This window comes from Ahaetulla prasina, chromosome 1 (assembly GCF_028640845.1).
Source record: "Ahaetulla prasina isolate Xishuangbanna chromosome 1, ASM2864084v1, whole genome shotgun sequence".
NCBI lineage: Eukaryota > Metazoa > Chordata > Lepidosauria > Squamata > Colubridae > Ahaetulla > Ahaetulla prasina.
The window spans coordinates 186,071,681-186,096,423 of record NC_080539.1 but is presented as its reverse complement, the minus strand read 5'-3'; the positions used below and the strand labels follow the sequence as shown (position 1 = coordinate 186,096,423).

The following is a 24,743-nucleotide window of genomic DNA, read 5'->3' as shown; positions in this document are numbered from 1 at the left end:
CAGATAGTGTAGTTGCGCTCGGAAGGTTGAGTTTCCGGGAGTAGTAAGCGCAGGAAAAGTGTGCCGCCATTCTGCCGGAGCCTGTAGCAGCACCGCTCCCAGAGGCAGGAAAGAAGCGGCCGTATCCACCACAAAAGGCCGGAGCGGGTCGGGATGCCTCAGGACGGGTTCCGTGACGAAGGCTTTCTTGAGGGCTGTGAATGCTTCTTGCTGCGGGGGACCCCACCGGAATGCAACCTTCTTCCTGAGGAGCTGGGTAAGTGGAGCTGTCAGTGTGGCGAAGCCCGGGATGAAGGTCCGGTAGTAGTTGGCGAAGCCCAGTAGGCGCTGAACATCCTTCACCCGACGAGGGGCTTCCCAGCTACACAAAGCTTCTACTTTACATGGGTCCATGGCTATGCCCTCGGGCGAGATGATATGCCCGAGGAATTCTATGGAAGTCCGGAAGAAGACGCATTTCTCCAGTTTCGCATTGAGTTGTTGCTCCCGCAAGCGTTGCAGAACCAGACTGACGTGTCGAAGGTGGCTTTCCCTGGACCGGGAGTAAATCAGGATGTCGTCGAGGTAGATAACCACGAACCGATCCAACATGTCTCGGAACACGTCGTTCATGAAGTGCTGAAAAACGGCGGGAGCATTGGTCAACCCAAATGGCATGACAGTGTATTCGTAGTGTCCGTATCGGTGCCGAATGCCGTCTTCCATTCGTCTCCTTCTCGTATCCGCACCAGGTTGTAGGCCCCGGAGATCGAGCTTGGTGAAGATCGTGGCCTCCGCAACCTTTCCAGTAGCTCCGGGATGAGCGGCGGGGGTAGCGATTCCGCACCGTAATGGCGTTTAGCCGGCGGTAATCACAGCATAGGCGCAAGTCCCTGTCTTCTTCTTCACAAAGAGGACCGGGGCCGAGAGGGACTTTGAAGGCGGATGAACCCTCGGGCCAGGTTTTTGTCCAGGAAGTCCCTGAGGCGGCCAACTCGGGCTCCGACATGGAATACAGGCGTCCCACAGGCAGTGGTGCGTTGGGCAGAAGGTCCACGGGCAATCGTGGGGCCGATGCGGGGTAGTCGGTCCGCCTCCTTCTCGCTGAACACGCCGGGCGAAGTCCGTCAGCTCAGGAGGCAAGGTGATGGCAGCGGTGGGGACGTTCTGGCCGGCACAGGTGTGGCGGATGTGATCGACGCACTGCAGACTCGGGAAAGAGATGGCGTTCCACGACCAGGCCACCTGAGGATCGTGGGTCCGAAGCCAGGCCAACCCAAGGACCAAGGGAAAATGAAGGTCCGCCGTGACATAAAACTGGATCGCCTCCTCATGGTCCCCAGTAGCCAGGCGCAAAGGCTGGGTGGCAAATTTAATGGGGCCGGACACCAGTTCTCGTCCATCAATTGTCTCTACCCGCATCGGAGGGTCCACCGGAACCACGGGGACCGCAAACTGGGTCACAAAGGCCTGGTCCATAAAGTTTGTTGTGGCCCCTGAGTCCACCAGCGAATGCGCCTGGAGCCCGTCCGACTGGTTCCCCAACCATATCCGTGTGTCCAGAATCAGATGCCGAGGGGGCCCAGTCTACTTCCGCAGCGTCCAGTGGGGGCTTAGTACGTGCCCGACCTAGGGTTTCCCCGAGGTCGGGCCTGTTCCGTTTCCCGATTGGTCACGCTGTGATTCGGGGACGGCGTCGTGCCCCACCGCTTTCTGGGGCAAGAAGCGGCGAAGTGGCGGGCTCCCACAGTACAGGCACAATCCCCTTGGCGCCTCCGGTTCCGCTCCTGGGCTGTTAGGCGAGGTCTGGCTGCTCCCAACTCGATGGGCTCTTCCGCAGCGGTTACAAAACGTGGGGCGACCCGGGGTGCTGGTGGTGCAGGAAGTGGGGGTGCAGATGTCGACGGCGGGTCCTGGGGGGTGCGACGGGACGGTCGCCGTTGCAGACGGGCATCGAGGCGGAGACAAAGGGCACCAAGTTGTCGAGGGTCCGCGGCGCCCACGCGGGCCAGCTCGTCTTGCAATTCCTCTGAGAGTCCCTCCTGAACGCTGGCCCACCAGCGCTGCATCATTCCAGTCAGAGTCCTGGCACAAAAGACGAAATTGCGATGTACTCCTGCAGGCGTTTCCCTTGACGGAGTTCCTTAAGGCGCCTGGTTGCCGTCAGCATTGAACGGGTCCTCATACATGGTGCGAGGTGCTGCCAAAACGCTGTTGGTCCGCCAGCAGGGGCTGTCCTGGAGCAAGAGGGCGTGGCCCATCGAGCAGCCGAGCCGGAAAGAAGGTTAATCACGAAGGCCACCTTAGCCCGGTCGTCTGGGAAATCCTCTGGCCTCATAGCCATGTAGAGCTGGCACTGTCCCAAGAAGGTCGGGAACATCTCAGGCTGCCCAGAAAACTTATCCGCACGGTTATCGGGCACTTGCGGCGAGGAGGAGGTGGGAGGATGGGGGCTGCAGGCACATTCCTGGCAGCAAGTTGGCCTGCCAAGTGAGCCACTTGCTGCTGGAGCTGTTGATTAGCCGCGTAGCTGCTCTAACTGCTGCTGTACCTGCTGCTGATCCATCTTTGGTGGAAGATGTTTTAGTCAGGTCTTGGACAAAATGTTCTGTTTCCTTCCCCAATACTCCCAGCAAAGAGTCCGTCAGAGGCCTTCCTTTTTTCCTTTTATTTACATAGATACATGTCCTGGCCACGTCTACCCACGGGCCTGCCAAGTTTCTGGAGATAACGAGGAAATTATAGATAAGGCCAGAATTACTCACGAATATATTCTTCCCTCCATGAATTAGCTTGCGCCAAATTCATTGTTTTGTCCGAGACAAAAAACCAGGAAGTCCCGCCTCCTATTTATAGTCTCTGCAGATGTCACTGCATGACAATTATGACTTGGCTTTGTCCCAACTCTTCCGCTGCTGCGCACGCCGATCAAGCCTTCGTAACCTTGCGTCCCTCCAAAACTGTTCTTGGGGCGTTGCCAAATCAGAAGAAAGCCCGGGAGAATCAGGCCCCGCCGGCCCCTCCCTCTGAGTGGGTGCCAGGGAGGGAGAGGGCTCAAGAGAAGCAGGGCTTGCCAGGTCTTCTCCCTCATTTTCTGAATCATCCGAGTCCAGGAGTCTGGGTCCAGGAACCTGGGTCACAACAGTAAATTAGATTTGACATAGATGTTAAAAACCAGAGACGTGGAGCAAAGTCCACTATTTTTATTCTGTTGTTTTTTTAAAAAAATTCAAAAAAAATTAATTAAAAAAAAAAGAATATGAGGAAACTGTAGTTAGCTCACAGTGCATCAGACCCTATGATAACTGGTCCCCTGATGCTGAGTGCAAATTAGTTCTATGTATTGCATTGATAACTAGTTAATGTCAAGGTTCCAGAAAAATCTCTTCTGCATAAAAAAAACTCAGAAGTCATTGTCTTTCAGAGTTCTTTACTAGCATGAGGAAACTGGCACACGATGAGTGAAATTCCAAAACTGAATTTCCGGATTCTTTTCCCAGTTATACAAACCCCAAGAGTCCCACCCCCCTGACCCCTTTGCTGGTCACATGGTCCCACGTTCTCCCAGTTCATTCGAATATCTTCTCGCCACTCTTCCTGCAGATGTGAACACTATCCGACCTTGACCGCTTGAAGAATGTTACCATACCCCTCAACCCCCCTTCTTCCCCTCAGGGGAAAAATGTGGCAGCGTCTGGAACCCTAAAGTCTAGTATGGTTTCCAGGCTTGACAGTTAGTTTCTGTGTACAATTTAAAGTGTATATTTGACTTATAAAGCCATAACTGACCCATGCTTATAAAGGCAGATGTGTATTTGTAGAACTGGCTTGATCCATCAGGTGACCTTAAGAGAAGTTAATCTTAGTTCCCCATTTTCATGAAATAAAGAGACTTGAGGCTAGGAAGGGCGCTTTTCAATGGCAACTCCAGTTGTCTGCAAGAGTCTCCCAGTAGAAATCAGATTGGCCCCATCTCTTTTGGTATCCAGAAGAATACCAATGCTTGAGTCCTTTGGGAGAAGGGCGGTATACAAATTAAAATATTATTATTATTATTATTATTATTATTATTATTATTATTATTATTATTATTATTATTATTATTATTATTATTATTATTATTATTATTGAGGTGGGGCCAGCTGTCAGGGAGATCGGGTGTGCGAAATGACTTCTCCGGCAATGGAGGCTGTTTCTGCAGTTGCTACAAACCGCTTGGCTGACCCTTTGGGGTCCAAGGTTTCCTGGAGGGAAACTGGAAAAGGAGGCACCTGCTGAGCAGTTTTGATGGTGGTCAGGGCTGAATCCAGCAGGGAAAGCCTCGGAGAAGCCAGGCGGAGAAGGAGATGGCCCAACATGATGGCTATGAAGACCTGACAGGCGGACAAAGATCGGCGATGATTTAGCGAGATGACAGTGCGGCTGAGGCTGGGAGAAGCAATCCCAACAACCCCGTGTCAGTGCTCAAGGGCAAACATCTCTCCGGATTTCAGGGTAGTAGTAAAGAGAAAAGGAGCCTGAGGAGGAAGGAGGGGAAGATTTCTCTCTGGGTAGAATAACGATGAAGAGAGACATAGAAAGGGCACTCTGCAGAACTGTTGACTAATTTGACTGGAAAAGGAAAAGGAGTAGAGGAGTAGAGGAGGTTCTCTTTTGTGCAACAAAATCTTGAACTTTAAAAATCTGGACAAAGTAAGTTATACAATGGAAGGGAGAAAGTGCTGACAAAACTGGAAAGGTGGACATGTTGAATGCTGAGTAATCTGTCGGAGACGAAGGAGACATCTACCTATATACATTTCTACATAAAGGATTTATATGATTATGTGATTATACCTGATCATTAATGGATTTGGACTGAGGAGTGTTGTAAGATATTGGTATTTATAATATTTACGAAGTAATTGTAGGACATAGAAACTGAAGTATGATAAGATAGCCATCAGTCCTTGTTAAGATTGTTTGATACTGATTTATATTTATCATAGCTTATACCTTAGGATAAAGTGTAAGAGATTTGTTCTGTAGTTATTGTTAAGAAGCAAACTGTGAAACAACAAAGCACGAAAGAGATAATTTGTGCTTCGGAGTGGTGGAGGAAAATCCAAGACTTGTAAATAAGTGGGAGGATTGGTTCAAGACATTGCTAAAAATGACAAGTATTCCTAATTTATCCAAAGTTGGTGCAGGACTAAAACAAATATCCCATTCCTCATCATTTGAATCAAATCAACTAGGCCAGAGATCAATAAAGGAATTGATGCAAAGAGAAAGAGCCAATTTGTTTAAAGAACTGCAATTAATGTTACAATCGATGCAGAATGTGATGTTAAGGAATCATGAAGAGCTGAAAAAAGAAATTGGGGAAGTTAGAAGAGATACTGGAGAATTAAAGGAGAAAATGAAATCAATGGATGAGAGGTTGGAGGCCTTCCAGCAACAAATTATGAAGAACAAACAAAAATTATTAGAAATGGAAGAGAGAGAAATGGCAAGGAGGAGAAAAAAACTTGACGAAATGAACCAGAGATAAATACAGGCCAATAAAGATCTGGAAAATATTGTTATCCAGTTGGAGACAGAACAAGCAGCACATTACTTGCGCTTTCAAAATGTCAAAGAAGAAAAAAGTGAAGACTTGCCAGAAATTATGGCAGACCTATTAGCGAAAGCCTTAGGAATTGGGAAGGATGAAATGCTGAACGAAATGGATGAAACCTACAGGATTCATACTAATTATGCAAGACACCATAACCTCCCTAAAGAAGTACATATTAGACTTGTTAAAAAATCAGTGAGGGAGGAGATATTCACAGAACTAGGGACGACCCATTAGAACATAGAGAGAGACAATTAGTAGTATTAAAACAAGTGCCACGTAGGGTGTGAGAACTAAGGAGGTCGTACCAATTTTTGACATCCAAACTAATTAGGCACAATATCAACTTTAGATTGCAGACACCGGAGGGAATCATGGTATTGTGGCAGGAAAAAAGATAAAGAATAGACACCATAGACAAAGCAGAGGAATTTTATAGCCAGAACTTCAGCAGTGAAGAACAACTAGAAGAAAGAGAAGTAAGAGTAGAAGGTGATATTAGAATACAAAATACGGAAGTGAGAGGGCCACTGAATAGGGAGAAGGAAAATGGAAGAGGAGAAAGAACAGATGGCAGCAACTACAATGAAAGCAGACCCAAAGAGATTATCTCAACAAGGGCTACAAAACCCAAGTATAAGTAGATACTTGTAAGAAGAAATATCTGCTATATCCTTAAATGTGAATGGATTAAATTCCCCCAATATAATAAAATTATATTGGATATAATAATTTTGCAAGATGTACATATAAAGAAAAGATGTTTGCAGCACTATCACATCAGAAGAAAGGGGGAGTAGCAACGTATTTTAAAGAGGAAATTCCGAAAAGACAAATTTATGAGGATCATAAGGTAGGATATTGATAGTAGAAGCAATTTTGAACTATAAGAAAGTAGCCTTAGTGGGAATCTATGCCCCAAATGAAAAACTGAATCAATTTTACAAGAAGTTATATACGATTATTAGAAAGATGGAATACGACAACATCTGCATCTTGGGGGATTTTAATGCAATAATGGATACACATCTGGACTATAAAAGCGATAAGATAAGGAAAGGAACTAGGAAAACATTGTCCAATCACTTTTTTTAAAATGGCAGAGGAAATGAACATTTTGGATAGTTGGAGGGAAAGAAATGCAGGGAAGAAGCAATTTACATTCTATTCGGGCCGACATACCTCGTGGTCAAGGATAGACATGGTTTGGAGGTCAAAGGAATTAAATTTGGAAGCTGAAGAAACTGTAATTGATAAAAATCTTTGGGTAGATCATAATCCAATGACAATTAGATTGGAGGGGGGGAAAATAAGAAAGTAGACTTTAAAGAGAGCAATCTTAAAACATAAAGAATTTAAATCAAAGATGGAAGAACAGATGAATCTGTTCTTCCAAGACAATAAAAAGGAGGATACAAATATTCAAAATCTACGGGATATGGTAAAAGCCTACATAAGAGGGATTGCGATTGCTTACATGGCGAAAGAAAATAAAAAGAAAAGACACGTCAAAAAGATTTGGAGGAAGAATTTGGCAGGCTAGAAAGAGATTTACAAAAACTACCCAAAAGAAGGGATTTGAAGCAACAAATAGACATAATTAAACATAATTTGAACATGATCAAGAAGGAAGATTTGGCACAATGACTAAAATACTCAAAACAAAATTTCTTCAAAAATGCAAACAAACCGGGATATTGGCTAGCTTATAAATTGAAGAAACAAAAAGATAAAAAGTACATTAGTAGATTATGCAATAAAGAGGGGCAGATAATATATCATAACGAAGGGAAAAGAGATATAATTCATGAGTTCTATAAGGAATTATATGCAGAAGAGGGCAGCACTCTTGAAGAAAAAATCATTCAATGTCTCCAAAAAGCTGACTTTTTGGAGAAAAAGTGTCAGAAGAGATAAGACTCATGCTAAACAAAGACATAACACCTCTGAATTAACAATGGCAATTAAAAGACAGAAAAATAACTAAATGGCAGGCCCGGATGGATTGCCTTCGGAAATATATAAAAACCTTCAAGATTCACTAAATTCCACCTTATAAGAAGTATTCAATGCAGGTCTTAGAGATGCAAAAATGCTGGCCTCATGGGAGGAAGCAATTATCACTTTAATCCCAAAGGACAATTGTCCCAAAGAACAATTCGGATTTGACACTTGTTAGGAATTACAGACTCATATCTTTGTTAAATTTGGACTATAAGATATTCTTGGCCATCATGGCCGAAAGGTTAAAAAGATTCCTAGAGGATTTTATTCATAGTGATCAAAATAGTTTTCTGCCAAGGAGGCAGATAAAGAATAACATCAGAATCATACTAAACATATTGAAATACTATGATACCCATAATGAAAAGAAATTGGCTTTAATGTTCGTTGATACGCAAAAGGCCTTCGAAAATGTTAAATGGAACTTTATATCAAATCAATTAAAACTAATGGAATTTGGGGAGAATTTCATAAACATGTTCAACGCAATCTACTCTACCCAAAAAGCCAAAGTAGTTGATAATGGTGAAACGACACAAAGTTTTAAAATTCAGAAAGGAACTAGGCAGGGATGCCCATTATCACCGTTATTGTTCATCCTATCCCTAGAAGTACTCACTAGAATTATCCAAAAAGATGAACAAATAAAAGGTCTGGAAATAAAAAAAGGAAACTTTCAAGGTGCAAACGTTTGCTGACGACCTTGTGTTCATCCTAGAAGACCCTGTACAATCACATTAGAGGTTAATGGACGTATTGGGCGAATATGCGGAAGTTGCAGGTTTGAGGGTGAACAAGGAAAAAACCAAAATTTTAGTTAAGAATATCAGTAAAATGCAAGAAAAAGAATTGGTTGAGAAAATGAAAACACAGATAGTAAAGAAAGTGAGATACTTAGGTATCTATTTGACGTCAAGATGTGCTACACTAAAGGAGGACAATTACAATAAATTAGTGGACCAAATTAAGGTAGATTTAGATAGGTGGAAAAACCTGCAACTTTCTTTCATGGGGAGAATCGCGACAGTCAAAATGACTATAATAGCAAAGATACTTTTTCTATTTCAAACCATACCAATAAGATTACAGAAGGATTTTTTTCAGAAATTTAAATAAAATAATAACTAAATATATTTGGCAAGGAAAAAAACCCAGACTTAAATTGAAATTATTGCAAGACTCGAAAGAAAGAGGTGGATTTGGACTCCCTGACTGGGAAAAATACTACCAGGCAGCAGCACTCACGTGAATAAGGGAGTGGATTAATTTAAAAAACAGGAGGCTGCTAACACTGGAAGGACATGACATGCAAACAGGGTGGCATGCGATCCTTTGGAACAGGAAACATAAAGCACACCAATACTTCCAGAAACACCTCAATCAATACAAGATGTTTTACAGGTGGCATCTCCCACCCACAAGACTGGCCAAGATGTGCAAAAATTGCTCACCAAAATGATGGAAATGTAAAGCAACACTAGGCACCTGTTATCATATGTGGTGGAGATGCCTGAAAGCCAAGGATTTTTGGCTTCAGATAAAACAATGGCTAGAAGAGATGTTAAACCAGACTAGAATAGACACAAAGTGGATTACAGAACACATATAAGAAAGCTGTTGTGCTACAATAATTCAGAATCTGATTCATACATTGGGACATCTGCTTTGAAACTTTTGCCAGAAACATACTAGGTGGTTTGAATGTTTCTTTCAACTTCACAGTCTTGGAATTTCCTGGTGGCTTCTCATCCAGGAATTGAGCAGGTCTGACCTGCATTAACTTTCATGTAGTCAGCTAAGATCAGTTATGCTAAATGGCAAAAATGCTGCACTTTCCAGAAACGTTGTAGAGGGTTACAATGTATACATAAGAACACAAATCTGTAGCCTAAACAGTATACTACTGTATTTCAGTCTACTAATCAAGGATACTATGAACTCATGGCAGAGCAGACAAGAAATTATGCATATACAACAAATTATGCTACTAAATACTAAAGCTTATGATTATAATTATAAAAAAAGTCTATTCAGGGGCTTTAAAAAGCTATAACTGAAACACTTTTTTACTACTTTAGATAAGTAACATGATTATCAGAAGGAATCGGAAAGAATGAAAAATTTTCATGATGTCAGCAACTCATATCAAAGCTTACTTTGTTTATTTATCAAATGTATATAGATTTTATATTTATAAACAGTTCTCCTGCTTTTTTCTGTAGAACAAGGAACTTCCAGAGAGCATCATTTCAATCATTTGTAGCACAGATTTCAAAGATAAAAGCAGGCTCATATTCAATTAAAAAATAGATATTCCTGATAAGTTTTACTTTTATAAAGGAATCCCCTTTGACTATAGCCATTTTTTTCTCTTTTAAATGGCCTACTAGGATGAAGTCACCTGAACTCTGATCTCTTCTTCTACTTCTTTCCTTTTTTCTTCTTTGATTAGTTCTGGATCATACTCTTGTGAAAAGTTCCATTTCTCGTCTCTGTTCTTCCAAATATCTGTCACACAAGAAAAGAAAAAAAGTGAGAAGGGAATGGGTACTTGTTTTTTTTTATAAGTCTTATAGCATAACAAAATTTGTATTTCTGTACCAACCCCCCTCCCCTACTTTCCCACACAGGAGAAAGTGGCAGCGTGTGGAAGCCTTCGGCCTAGTATGGCTTCCAAAGCTGACACATGCAGGAGATTGCGACACCGGAGTTCTTCCTGGGTGTTTCCTCAAGCCGGCCTGGCCTGTGAGAGAACATGGGAGATCACCAGCTCTACACGAGGTGTAGAGAAGTGGGTGGCCAGCCCTCGGGAAAGTGCTGCACTGGGGTGCTGTGTACTCTCAGACCTCCCACCCATTTCTGTTTCTGCAAGGCAGAAAGCCATAAAAGTCTTTGCCTAGACCTTCCTGGGGCCCTGGTCTCGGTGCCAATTCGAGCGCGTCCTCCGTAGACCGAGAGAAGCTGCCGAAGTCATCCCTACCAAGGAATCTCAAATACAGATGAGAATGAACATTGTGTTGTAGCCAGCGGTAGATCAGCCCCCTGCAAACTCCATCTCTCGAGGAGCCCAGCTGCTCGCCAATCGCCGAGTCTCCTAGACTCCCAGTGACGGGATGAGGGTCCTTCAGGCACTTAGTTTGGCTGCCTATTTAGTAGCTCCAGTCAGCGGCTACCACACAAATGTTCATTTCCAGCTGTATTTGTGATTCCTAGCTACAGTTTACTCATTAGCACCATTGGCTAGGAGAGGCAGGGAGAAAGGCCAATGGTGCTCACGAGTAAGCTGCAGATTAGAGGCAGCCAGCAGATCGCTTTCTCGGCTACTCGCCGCCCGGAGCTCGCAGGCAGCAAACGAAACCACTGCTTCCTGCCTCCAAGCATCGAGGAGGCCAAGCAGCAGCAAAAAGACCACCTGAACTGCAGGAAGCAGCTGCCAGCAATGCCCTCAGGTGAAGATGTTGTAAGCGGGGAGGCTTGACTTAGGAGCTGTGAAGCGCTTGCTGCCCCTCTGACACCCACCAAGCCTCCTCCCATCTCGCTTCTCTTCCTCCTCACCAGAAGTGCTCGCAAGCGACAAGAGATGTGTTGTTTTTGCAAGTTTGCCCCTGTGGGGAAATCTGAACTGGTTTGCTACCAATTTGCTGGCCAAGCATGTGTGCTGCACGCCAAGCGTGCACTATGTGCACGCATACGCACACCAAATGCATGCTGCACACGCATGCACACTACACGCAAAAGGAGGCTTGGGGAGGTAAATAGAACAGCGGGGGGGATCAGCTGCGGCGCGCGATCTTGGGAACCTTTTAAAAAACTTTTTTAAAGCATTTTTTACTACCGTTTCGGGCGAATAGGTAGTAAAAAATGCTTTAAAAAAGTAAAAAAAAAGGTTCTGACAATTCCATGGCACATTTGTGATCTTGGGAACCTTTTTTTTCACCTTTTTAAAGCATATTTTTACTACTGGTTCAGCAAATAATTAGTAAAAAAAATGCTTAAAAAAAAACTTGGGACAATCACAGCTGTACTGCGTGATCGTCTGAACCTTATTTTTACTTTTTGAAAGCATTTTTTTTACTACCTATTCACCCGAACTGGTAGTAAAAAATGGCTTAAAAAGTAAAAAAAAAAGTTATGACAATCAGCTGAGCAACACGTGATCGTCGGACCTTTTTTTTTTTAACTTTTTAAAGCATTTTAACTTCCAGAGGTAGTAAAAAAATGCTTAAAAGTTAAAAAAAAAGTTCCAACTGTAGCAGCAAAGTCCAGTTGTCCAGTTACTGCCACACTTTGCCAAGAGAAAGACTCGAGACCAGGAAGGTGAGAGAAACAGACTTTATTGATGCATCAGAGCCCAGTGTGTTCAAACACCAAAGTCTGGACTGCCCGGGATACGCCCAGGCAGGTGGTTTTAAAAACCTTAATTCAAAAAGCAGAAGTAACTATGGAAAATTACAGAAAGTACAGTTTCATCTCTTAACGATACATTTCATACAGCAAAAAGCACCTAATATCCAAATACGGTAACGGTTGAGCAAGTATCATACACCACCCATATGGCTTCGTGTTATGTTCCATCTCTTGTAGGTTTCAGCAATGTTCCTGTTCAGCTGGCACGTTCAGTTCCTCATTTATATCGAGGTTACAAAGCAGACAATCATAAGATATAAAATATAAGGTAGTTGAATATAAAGAGATATATTAAAAGTACAGGTATCATATTAGGAAGGAGGAATAATGGATTTATGGATTATTCCAATCCTCCCGCCTCATTAATTCCCCCCTTTTGAAGATTCAATTAGACCACTAACGTGAAACTTCAACATAGGGATTGTCACTTTCCATATCCCAAGCATACAATACAGTAGATGAAGGAAGGCGACTTTTTGGTCCAAATCTGGGCCGGAACAGAGAGATAAGACCAGGGACACATTGCATACAACAGCAACAACTAACTAAGGCACTAACTACAGAAAAAGCAATGGGTATGATACGTTTTACCCATCCAAAATCAGGAAGCCAAGACCACAGCCAATCCCAAGGGGACTGCATAGTGGTAGTATCAATAGAGTTCTCAGCAACCACAGTTTCCATGTGGTTAACAGTAGCGGAAATGTTGGCCTTATAATCAGTGATGTAAACACAACAATGAGAATGAATCAAAGCACACACACCCCCTTTTGCAGCTAAAATGATATCTAAAGCATAACGATTCTGCAGAACTACCTCCCGGATTTGTGCAATTTCCACACAATTAAAAATGCAATTAATCATTTTTAAGGCCTTTATAGTATCATTAAACAAAACAGTAGTCCAATTTGACAAAGCATGCAAGTCCCTATAATTCATGGCCACTCCCAAAGGAGGAAGAGCAGCTCTCGCAATCTGGGTTCCAAGATAGTAATTGATGGGTTGTTGAACATCTGCATCTCTGCAATTCCTTAACCGTCCGGATGGACGGCGATCAGATATTATAACAGAAGGAGCAATATGTCCTAGAGTACAGTGGCCAGACCTCCATGCTGGGATCTGTTGATATGCCCTCCTTCCACACAACATCCAAAAATCACCTATTATATTTGTCGTGTGATTCTGCTCCGCAGTTAGTTGTTGGACCATAGCCCTTATAATATTACAGAGGGGAAAGGAAGTCCGGATTAAGGCAAGGGCCTCAGAGGAGAGGTTTGTCGGACAGCCTATACTTACTGGGCAACCACCAGTTAACTGGTTGGTGCAGGCATATTCAGTAAAATTATGAAGGTGTTCAGTAAAGGTGCCATTGAGATAGGTATTATTTCTGTACATAATTGGAGCAAGCACAAACGTGGTTCTGCAATTGGGGTATTTACCCACTGCAAGCAAAGCAGTCCCTGTAGTATTAGTAAATTCCCAACAATATGCTGCCTCTTCCTGGATTCTGCTAGCAATAGCCAAAACGGGAGCAGGAACATCGTCATTTTGCAAAATACCTGGTCTACCCTGAAACCATTTCCAATCGTTCTGGTGCCATATGGTTGTATTAAAGGGAATGGCATGTATTATAAGCCCTCCTTTGGCATGTGGAGGAATGCACATGCATACAAATCCAACAAATCCAACAATCAGTTCTATTCACTATACAGGAAATATTCTGTACATCTAACAGGTAAGAATTACGGTCCCAAGCAAGTGTCATAGGTGAAGACGCTATGGGTGCGGAAGAGAAACTTACTGAGCGCATACTACGAGGGTTGCGTGGGGGCAGTCTCGGAGTCCAAGGGATATCAAGCACATGGCACATAACAGTAGAATTGTAACCATCCCAGTAATCCCAGAAGGTACCATTCAAAGGCAATCTACAACGCCAAAACCTCCGCCCCTCATGCTCACACGTGGTGAGGCCTTCCTCCATTTGGCATTCTGGGATCCGCATTTGGCTATATGTAAAATGAATAGAATTGGGGAGATACAGAAAACATTGAGTGCAAGGAGGAAAAGGACCAGACCCATAAACCGGAACCCCATTCCCCCCTGGAGAAAAAGAATCATCCCAAGAGGTGAGGTTGACCAGATCAGGGGGAGGGGCGAGCACAGGTTGCTTATCGAAATAAAAGACCTTAAAAAGATACATGGTATTAATAACAATACAAAAGAAGAGAAGTACAATCATGACCCAAACCGAGGGCACAAGGTATCGCCTAATGCGAGCCGTGTCCTGTAGTCTAGAAGCGGAGTCCATGTCGGCCACAGGAACGGGCACTGGAACGAAGATTGTAGGGGCCCGTGCAAGTATCAGCTTCCGGAGTGATACCCACAGGGGAGACGTCAGATCCGGGTCGTTGAATGGCACCGCGAGAGGAGACCTTGCGGAAAGACAACTTCAATGGACCTGCCGGATCACCACAGACGGACCACGAAGCTGGAGCAGCCAATTTCACACGAGACCAGTGGATCCACGGCTTGACCTCAGCAACCTTAACAGCAAGGGGAGAAGACATAACAACAGTATACGGTCCTTTCCATTTAGGGGCCAAAGGCTCCTGTTTCCAATGTTTAACCCACACCTCCTGACCAGGCTTAATATTATGAGTTGGAGTGACAATAACATGGGAACGACAAGACAACACATACGTCTGCAAACGACGGACCATGGCATTAAGGGCTTGCAATTGTTTCAATTTGAGAGTATCACCCAACTGAGGTGAATGAAGGCCAGTGGGAGCCACAAGATTCGGAATTCTCCCATATAAAAGCTCAAAAGGGGAAACATTGAGGTTCTTACGAGGTGCACAACATACAGCAAGAAGTGCCATGTTGAGCACCTCTGGCCACTTAAGATGTGTCTCCTGACAAATTTTAGCTATCTTATCCTTAATGGTTCGATTAAACCTTTCAACAAGGCCCCCTGAACTCGGGTGGAAACTACAATGAAGTCTCCAATTGATACCCAACATAAGAGCAATCTTCTGAGTCGCTTGATGAATAAAGTCGGGGCCATTATCGGATGAGATGCGTGTTGGAAGGCCATAGCGTGGAATTATAACATGAAGTAAGGCTTTCGTAACCTCAGCTGCCTTTTTAGTTCTAGTGGGAATAGCCTCAGGCCAGCCAGTATAGGTACAAACAATAACTAACATAGCAATATAGGACCCCGATCGTGGCATGTCTGTAAAGTCGATCATGAGAGAATCAAAGGGATAACAGCCCTTAGGTTGGTGGCCCTGGGGCAAAGATGGTCCCTGACGAGGATTGTTGGCGGCACAAATAGAACAACGAAGAACATCATTAGCTGCCAGACTATGGATCTTATCAATATACACCTCACGCAGTAAGGCCTGTGCCAAGGCAGACTTCCCCAAATGTAATTGTTGATGCAAAGAAGAAGCAACGTCCCAGGCCAGGTGTTGGGGAACAAAGACACGATCATCCGGAAGGAACCACCAACCATCTACGAAGGAGGCCTCTAAAGATTTGGCCTGACGCAATTCCTCCGGTATATAGGACGGGGAGGCATTAGATGGAGGGGTCCATAAAGGACAAAGAGCCTGAGCAAGCAAAAAGGCAAATGCGACAGAGCGGGCGGTGCGGTCAGCCTTGTTATTGCCACGATCGATATCAGAAACCCCTTTTTGATGGCCCTAACAGTGCATTATTGCAACTTCTCGGGGAGCCCATACACTGTCCAAGAGCCGCAGAATGTGAGATCCATACTTTATATCCTTGCCGCCTGCTGTTAACATCCCACGCTCTTTATAAAGGGCACCGTGAACTTGGACAGTAAGAAAAGCATAGTTAGAGTCCGTATAGATGTTGACCCGCAAATCATAGGACATTTCAAGGGCCCTCGTCAAGGCATGTAGTTCAGCCAATTGGGCACTAGTGCCAGGGGGCAGTGGCTGAGCTTCCCAAACGTCTTCCAGTGTCACGACCGCATATCCAGCCTTCCGGACACCATCATGAAAGAAACTAGAACCATCAGTGTAGAGAGTATAGTCTGGGTTAACAAGGGGAACATCCTTCAAATCAGGATGACTTGAGAAAGTCTCCTCAATGGTTTGAAGGCAATCATGGGATGCCCGAGAGTCAGGTTCCGGAAGCAAGGTTGCAGGATTCAAAACAGTAGAATGAACTAGACGAATTAAAGGGTTATGTGTAAGCATAGCCTGATATTTTAACATGCAAGGGCTAGTAAGCCAGAGATGTCCTTTATTTTCCAAGACGGCCCGTAAAGCATGTGGAGTATGGATTTCCAAGTCATGGCCAAAGGTCAACTTATTGGCCTCATGCGTGAGAAGGGCCGCTCCAGCAACTGCTTTCAAACAGGTCGGCCAACCTTTCGCAACATTGTCCAGCTGCTTAGACAGGTACGCGACGGGGCGAAACCATGTCCCCACCTTCTGTGTAAGCACACCAACTGCCATGTTTTGCTTTGTGTCGACAAAAAGTTGAAAAGGCTTCTCCAAGTCAGGCAAGCCAAGAGTAGGGGCCTGAGTTAAAGCGAGCTTCAGAGTTGTGAAACTTTGCTGTTCCTCTTTCCCCCACCGCAATGGTTCCTTATCACCCCCCTTAGTAGCTTCATACAACGGTTTGGCCAAAATGGCGAAATTAGGAATCCAGATTCGACAGAAACCAGCCGCACCCAAAAACCCTCACAACTCCTTCCAGTTCTTAGGAACTGGCAATTGGCAAATGGCTTCCTTTCGCTCATGGCCTAAGGTTCGGCTGCCTTGCTGAATATCATAGCCCAAATACCGGACCTTGGGTAAAACCAATTGGGCCTTCTTCTTGGAGGCCTTATAACCCAAGTCCTGTAGAAGATGTAATAAAATGGAAGTGTTTTCCCAGCAAACATCTTCAGAAGTACCAGTCAAAAGGAGATCATCAACATACTGAAGGAGGGGGGATCTCCAGGGCCTCCAAATCCCGGGCGAGAGCAGCCCCAAACAGCGTGGGAGAATTCTTAAACCCCTGTGGCAAACGAGTCCAAGTATATTGTTGTTTCCTTCCAGTTACGGGGCTTTCCCACTCAAAGGCAAACAAATAACGGGACTTTTGATGAATTGGAATTGTAAAAAAAGCATCTTTCAAATCGATGACCGAGAACCAACGAGCAGTAGGGGGTATTAGTCCCAAGAGAACATACGGATTGGGCACTGTCGGGTGGATGGTGACCGTGGCGTCATTCACCCGTCTTAAATCCTGAGCCATCCGAAAATGGCCATCACCTTTTGGGATTGGTAAGATGGGGGTGTTCCATTGTGAGTCTATTGGAACCAAAATCTCATAAGTAAGGTAAGTATCAATGACCTTCTGTATGGCAGTAATAATGTGTCGAGGATAGGCTCTCTGATGAATTCTCACTGGGGTCCTCCGGGGAATTTCCTCAACCAAAATAGGTGGATGGTGGGCAGCAAAACCTGGAGGATTATCTTCAGCCCACAAATGGGGAACATTGAAATCTTTCCATTTCCCACCCTGCGGGGCTTCTAATGCCACCATCAATCTCCACACTTCCTCCCGGGGAATATCCATATTAACTTTTCCATATCTCAAGTTCATTGAGCCATCCTCTGAAAAGGAGATCTGTGCCCGTAATTTACAAAGCAAGTCACGACCCAAAAGAGGCATAGGACAATCTGGCATGTAGACAAATTGGTGAGTGATTGTATGGCCTCCTGCTACACAATGAAGGGGCTGAAGAAAAGGTCTTTCAACTGCATCGCTGCTAACACCTTGAATATTGATAGAAGAATTAGATGGTTGAGCCAGGGGTATAGTTAAAACAGATCGGGTTGCACCAGTATCGACAAGGAAGGGGATCGTCTTGCCTCCAACTGTCAAGCGGACCATAGGTTCGGGGAGGCATGCCAAACCCGGTCGGCCTCATTGCCACTCCTCAGCTTCGGCCAATCCAACAAGGGGAGATCTAGGGAACAGGCCACGACGACCCCAACCTCTCTGAGGACCTCTCCGGACACCTCGCACACCACTAGGCGGACTCCAGGGGCGGTCACCAGGCCGGGCAAATTCTTCCTTATTAGGGCATTCACCTTTCCAATGGCCCTCCGTCTTGCATAGGCCACATTGATTAGGTCCCAACGCTCTTCTGGTCCCTCGGCCACGTAAGCCCCTGCCATCTCTGGGTCCACTCATCATGGCGGCAGCCAACAATTCAGCCTTCTTGTGCATTCTCTGGTCCTTCTTTTGTTCTTCACGGACTTCCTGATTCACAAAAACTTTTCGAGCCACTTCCATTAACTCACTCATCGGCTTGCCCAATGCCCCTTCAAGTTTCTGGAGCTTTTTCCTAATGTCTGGGGCACTTTGAGAAATAAAGGCCATTGCTAACATTCAGGCATTTTCTGGCAAGGTTGGGTCAATGGGGGTGTACATACGATAAGAGTCAATCAGACGAGAGTAAAAAGCTTCAGGACTCTCATTGGGTTCCTGTATGACCAAGGAAGGTTTTGACATATTTGTAGCCGGTTTTCCTCCCGCCCGTACTGCCTGGACAAATAGTCTCTGATATTCTTGTAACTCAGTCATGTGGCGGCTCTCATAAGGGTCCCACTTGGATCTGCGGAAGGGAACTTCTGCTCAATCCAATCCATGAGATTATATTGAACTGGCACATCTGGCTTCAAAATCTGGGTGGCAGCGACTCGGATCTTTTCTCTCTCTTCTGGGTTAAACAGAGTTCCCATAAGTTGTTGCAAATCCATCCAAGATGGATTATGAGTGTCAATAATTGTTTTGACAAGATCAGCCACTTCATTGGGTTTTTCACTATAAGGCCCATAATGAAACTTACAGTTGAGCAAATCGGAAGTGGAAAATTGGATATGTTGGAAGAGAGGGGTAGTTGCCACCTTATTTGGATCATCCCTATGCACCAATAATTGATCCACTTGTCTCAGAGGGGCCGTAAATGCAGAGGGTGAAGTTGGGTCAGTCTTTGACCTAGTCCGTGCAGCCACTGGGGAATCTTCTTCCTCGGGGGAAACAGCTGCCACCCCTGCCCCCTTTCTTCTGTCTCCTCCGATCCCTCAAGGGGGCATATCTGGGTCATCCATTAGGGTCAAGTCTTGGGATCCTTTAAAGGAACTGACAGGGAGGACAGTATCGTCTCCCTGCTCCTGGCCACTAGATGTTAGGGAACAGTGACGATGGATCCAGTAACTTCCTTCTGCCATAGGACAGGTGACTTGAGGTGAAGACTTCAAACGCCTTCTTGGAAAAGTATCCAAACTATGAGGAGGCATATATGGTGGCGGATGTGGAAGTTCTTCAGGGGCACTTGGAAAACTGGAGGGTTTGGCAGTCATCTTTAGTATCTTTATCTGACAAGTTTCGGGACATCATCAGAAGGCATTGTTGATTTTGCATTTCAAAAGCCAAGAGGGGGCCTTCTAAGGAGGTTATACCAGACATCAATATAAGGAGCCTGGTCTGGATGGCCTCAGTTGGATGAAACACCAATTGGTGGACCTTAAGGGCAATATTATCTAAAGTGCCCTTGTCAGGCCAGCCGAGGTCAAAGGTCGGCCATTCTGCCTCACAAAACGCCTCAAATCGTGCCTATTTCACTCAATGCCATAGTCCTGAGTCATATAACCTGCCTTAAAATTCTTGAGCATACATTGTAAAGGTGTCAAGGGAACACTTTCTCCACCTCCCATGATCCACCCAGGGTCCCAGACAGAATAACAAGGGAAAGGGATGAGAGAAAGGTAAGGGGTCCTTTTCTCTCGGGAAAACAAGAAGGTGTCCTGTCCACACAAACTCACCCGACCCAAGGACCCGGAAAATCACGGCCTCTGTTGGGAACTGCGGATGACACACACACACACACACCTAAAGACAAGCCACCCACCTTTTTCTACCACTACGTATTACCCTGGAAGAGAGGAGATCAGGCCTCTCTGTCCGCTCTACCTTCTGAGCACGGATTAGTACAATAACCCCAGATACTTGCATTTTTGGGGTCCCACCACCAACGCAGCTAGCTGCTAACAGGGCCTGGTCTTTGCGCCTTCTCAACTGGTTCTTGGAGATGTCAGCCACCGCTGCCGGAGTCACCCTGTCCCCAAGAAGTCCCTCGGATCAAGTTGTCCATGCGCGCTAGGAAGTTCCTCCTGACAAGATGAACCCCGACACCGGGGTGGACAGTCCAGAGGGTCCCAAGACCCCTCAGTTTCCTGCCGCGGTCGCCAGAGATGTAGCAGCAAAGTCCAGTTGTCCAGTTACTGCCACACTTTGCCAAGAGAAAGACTCGAGACCAGGAAGGTGAGAGAAACAGACTTTATTGATGCATCAGAGCCCAGTGTGTTCAAACACCAAAGTCTGGGCTGCCCGGGATACGCCCAGGCAGGTGGTTTTAAAAACCTTAATTCAAAAAGCAGAAGTAACTATGGAAAATTACAGAAAGTACAGTTTCATCTCTTAACGATACATTTCATACAGCAAGAAGCACCTAATATCCAAATACGGTAACGGTTGAGCAAGTATCATACACCACCCATATGGCTTCCTGTTATGTTCCATCACTTGTAGGTTTCAGCAATGTTCCTGTTCAGCTGGCACGTTCAGTTCCTCATTTATATCGAGGTTACAAAGCAGACAATCATAAGATATAAAATATAATGTAGTTGAATATAAAGAGATATGTTAAAAATACAGGTATCATATTAGGAAGGAGGAATAATGGATTTATGGATTATTCCAATCCTCCCGCCTCACAACGATCAGCGGAGAGAGATTTTTTATATATATATTTTTACTACTGGTTCGGCAAACCAGTAGCATTTTTTACTACCGGTTCAAACTACCGGTTTTAACCGGCCCAAACCAGTAGCATTTCACTCCTGGATTGCCCCCATCTGGTCTTCAGTATGTGGCTTGTTGGCCTCTGGACATCAAATTCCCACCACCAAGCACCAGTTCAAAAGTTCCTCCCTCCCGGGATGGTGAGAGAGAGAGGGAGGGAGGGAAAGAGAGAGAGAAACAAGTGAGACACAGAGGGGGGAGGGAAAAGAAAGAGAGGAGACACAGAGAGATGGGGGAAAGAGAGAGACAAGAGAAAGAGAGAGAAAGGGAGGACAGAAAGAGAAACGAGACACATACAGAGAAAGAGAGGAGAGAGAGGAAATGAAAGAGAAAGAAAGAGAGATGAGAAACAGAGAGAGGGAGAAAGAAAGAGGATGAGATGAGAAAAGGAGAGATGAGAGAGGGAGAAAAGAGAGACAGAGAGAGAGATACCTGTTTTAAAGAAAATAGAAAAATGGCTCTTTGAGTGTTTAAGGCTACAGACCCCTGGGCTAGGCAAACACCATGGTCGTTAAGTGAACCTTGTGGTCATTAAGTGAACAATGTGGTTATTAACAAATCCATTTTCCCCATGGGCATTTTTAATTGGAAACCAGAAGGAATTGTTGGAAACTGGCAAAAAACAGAAAACCTCAGTCACATGATTGTGTGGGATGTTGTAATTGGTCATAAATGTTTGTGTGTGTGTGGCTGTCAAAACTGCAAAAACAGGTCAAGTAGCTCTAGGGAGGTCAGTCATAAATTAGAACACTTGCTAAGCAACTGGCCATTAAGCGAGGACCACGTGTATTTTGTTCGCCTTAAGGATTCAAAGCTGTATGGAATCTGATTTCCTTTGACCCTTTGGGGGATTATAAAAGGTCTGGATGGGGGAATCCCCACAGGGGGAACTAGGATCGTGACCACCTAGCCACATCCACCCAGTCACATGGCCACCTAGTCATGCCCACCCAGTCACATGGCCACCTAGCCATGCCCACCCAGTCACATGGCCACCCATTCCGCTTGGGACACAGGGGTAAAGTCCAATACCTAGTGGCTTGGAAACATCTCCGTTTGTCCCAAGCAGAATGGGTTAACAAGGAGGATGTTCGGGTCCCCAGAAAACTAACACTATTCTATGGGAAGTATCCTGACAAACCTTAATTAATCTCTCTTTTCCTTCTAGGACTAACATCTTTTCTGCAGTAGGGCCGAATGTCAGCCTCTGCATGCTATTTTAATTGTTTTATTACTTAGTTAATTGTTTTACTGCTTAAATAATTGTTACATTGTTTTCTTTACTGTTAAGTATTGGGAATGGAGTAATGTGCCTTTAAGACTGCTTCGGCTGCCATAAGGAGTTTTATCTTGAAACGAAACCCATTGATTCACACTCCAAGAGCAGGCTTATGCCAACGGACTCTGCATACCAGACAAGTGAAAACCTTCTTTTCTCGGAACATCACCGGAGCCACTACCCAAGGCCTGGCGAGTTGAATGAATCCTCGCTCCAAATTTTTGTCAATAAAATTCCGCAATTCTCCCAATTTTTTCTGCGTCATGGGGTAAGCTTTCGGTTTCGGGAGCTTTACCCCCGGAAGGATTTCAATACCATAGTCCGTAGACCTATGGGGGGATAGCCCGTCAGAGGCCTTCTCACTAAAGACCTCCCGAAGGTCCCAGTACTCCTTGGGAATTTTTTCCTCTCCATCCAGCCGCTCTGTCACTGATCCCCAGTCGTTCGGTGGATACAGGTACCTCTCCTTTGACAATCCTTTTTTCCACCCTCTGCGACTAGGAGCGGAATCATAGTACCCCCGTTTTCCAATTTATTCGTGGGTTCCACTTCTGGAACCAAGACAGTCCCAGCAAGATGGGCTGGTCCATCCCCGGTGTCACGATAAAGTACAGGGTTTCTCGGTGGTCTCCTATGAGCATCTCTATTGGTTCCATTATAAAATGGGCAGGGCCTCCCCCTGCCACTGACCCATCTAACTGGCAAAAGGCTATGGGCCTACTTAAGGTTTTTAATTTAAGTTCCATTTTCTCCACCACTTCGGGGCTGATGACGCACCTGGTACACCCTGAGTCTAAGAGGGCTAGCATTTCCCCCTGTGTTCCCGAGGATGGGACATGCAGTTTAACTGGGATAGTCAGGGGGGCCCCCTTCCAACTCACCAGGAGATCTTCATCGGATTCAGATGCAGACTCGCTGTCACCGGAACTAGTTGGAGTCCCCAGCTCCTCCTCGGTGGGAGGAGCAATCTTGATGACGTCCGCTCCCCTTTTGACGACCTCTCGGGTCTTGGCTGCCGGCTTCATGGCTCCTTTTCCACCACCAGGGGTCGTCTTCGGGACCAGCTGGACCACACAGTCGGCTGCTCTATGGCTCTCCTTTCCACATCTGAAACACGCCGTGGATCTCTGCTTCCCACTTACCATCGCAGCAGGCCCCTTCAGGGGCCCTTTCTGGGGGTGGGATGGGGTATGCTTCCAGGCATGGCCGCCTGCGACGCGATCCTTGGCCAACTCAATCTTCATCTCCACTGCCAGGGTAAACCAACCATATAGGGTAGCGGGGAATGTTCGCGCCCAGCACAGTGCACATATGTCTCCATTTAGGCCATCTTTGTAATAATCCAATAAAGCCACTTCCGAGCACCCTCTCATGTGGGGCACCAGATCACGAAACTCTTGGTTGTATTCAGCCACTGGTCTTCTCCCCTGCTTGATGGATTTCATCTGAATCCTGGATTTCTGCTCAGCCAAAGGGTCCTCAAATCTTGCTCTTAGGGTGGCCATGAAATGGTCATAATTTCTCAGCAGCAGAGAGTTCTCATTGTGTAAGGCCACAAACCAGTTGGCTGCCATTCCTCCCAAAACTTGAGTCATGTTCCTCATTCGAGCCACATCAGACAAATAGTCCTCCCCCCAGTCCTCCATGTGATTACACACCAGGGCCAAGAAATGTCCAAACTCCTTAGGGACTCCATTAAATTTCCCAGGTAATGGGGGGATTTTTGGCTTTTTCCTCCTGCGGAAGAACATTTGACCAGCAGAGGGCCTCTGGCCTCTATCGGAATCTGTGGGCCCAGAGGGGATCGTATTTCTTGCTCCTGGTCCCCTGGAATCTCTTCGCCATAATCCGCCCCCCCCCCCAGTAGCTCCTGAGCCTGGCTCTTCTTCCCCCAGCCCCGAGGTGATCTGGGTGGATATTTCATACCTTTCATGAGCCTGTCGCCTTTGGACTGCATCTTTATAAAGTCTAACAGCCTCTGCAATTTGTACATCCTCCTTGATCTTCTCTTCCTGCTGCCAGGTAGAAAGTCCTCCCTTATGTTTTCTTTTTGTAACGCCAGAAGGAAGCTCCCCCGATTCTGGTAATCTGCCAACTCCAATAGACTACTTGGGTTTCTCATGGTCTTCCTCTATCTTCAATTTCTCCAGCCAGACTGTTGAATCTTCTTCAAGCTGAGAAGCATGAGATGTGGCAGCTGCCCCCATCTCTTCCACTTCGCATTCAAGGTCTGACATTTTATTTTTATTTTTTGGTGTTATCTTTTCAGCTCTCTCGGCAGTCTTCTGGATGGTTGATAACAAAGGGAGAACTTGCTTAATGTCAGGTGTGCCTCTTTTCAAAACTCAAGAAAGAAAAACCCCAACTCCATGATTTGTAGAGAAAGGTAACTTTTACTGAGTATGAACTGAAAGCAAAGAAAGTAAAGCAAGTTCTGAATAGTAGGAGTGTCTTACACATACATATCCCTCATTCACCCCTCCTCCCTCCAAAAGTCAAACAGCCAGGTCCAATCCATTTCTCCTCAGGTATCACGTGGTGTTCTTCTTCCGATGGTTTTCACTTGTCTGGTATGCAGAG

The 24,743-nt window shown here is 45.4% G+C and overlaps 1 protein-coding gene across 1 annotated transcript in view; it reads right to left on the bottom strand.

Moving 5' to 3' along the window:
- Nucleotides 1-24,743, bottom strand: part of IQCA1 (IQ motif containing with AAA domain 1) — a 331,503-nt gene that overhangs the window by 139,456 nt on the left and 167,304 nt on the right. Inside the window, exon 10 of the mRNA XM_058185159.1 lies at nucleotides 9,984-10,090. Within this exon, the coding sequence (XP_058041142.1) occupies nucleotides 9,984-10,090 (107 nt within the window). The remainder of the gene's footprint in view (nucleotides 1-9,983; nucleotides 10,091-24,743) is intronic.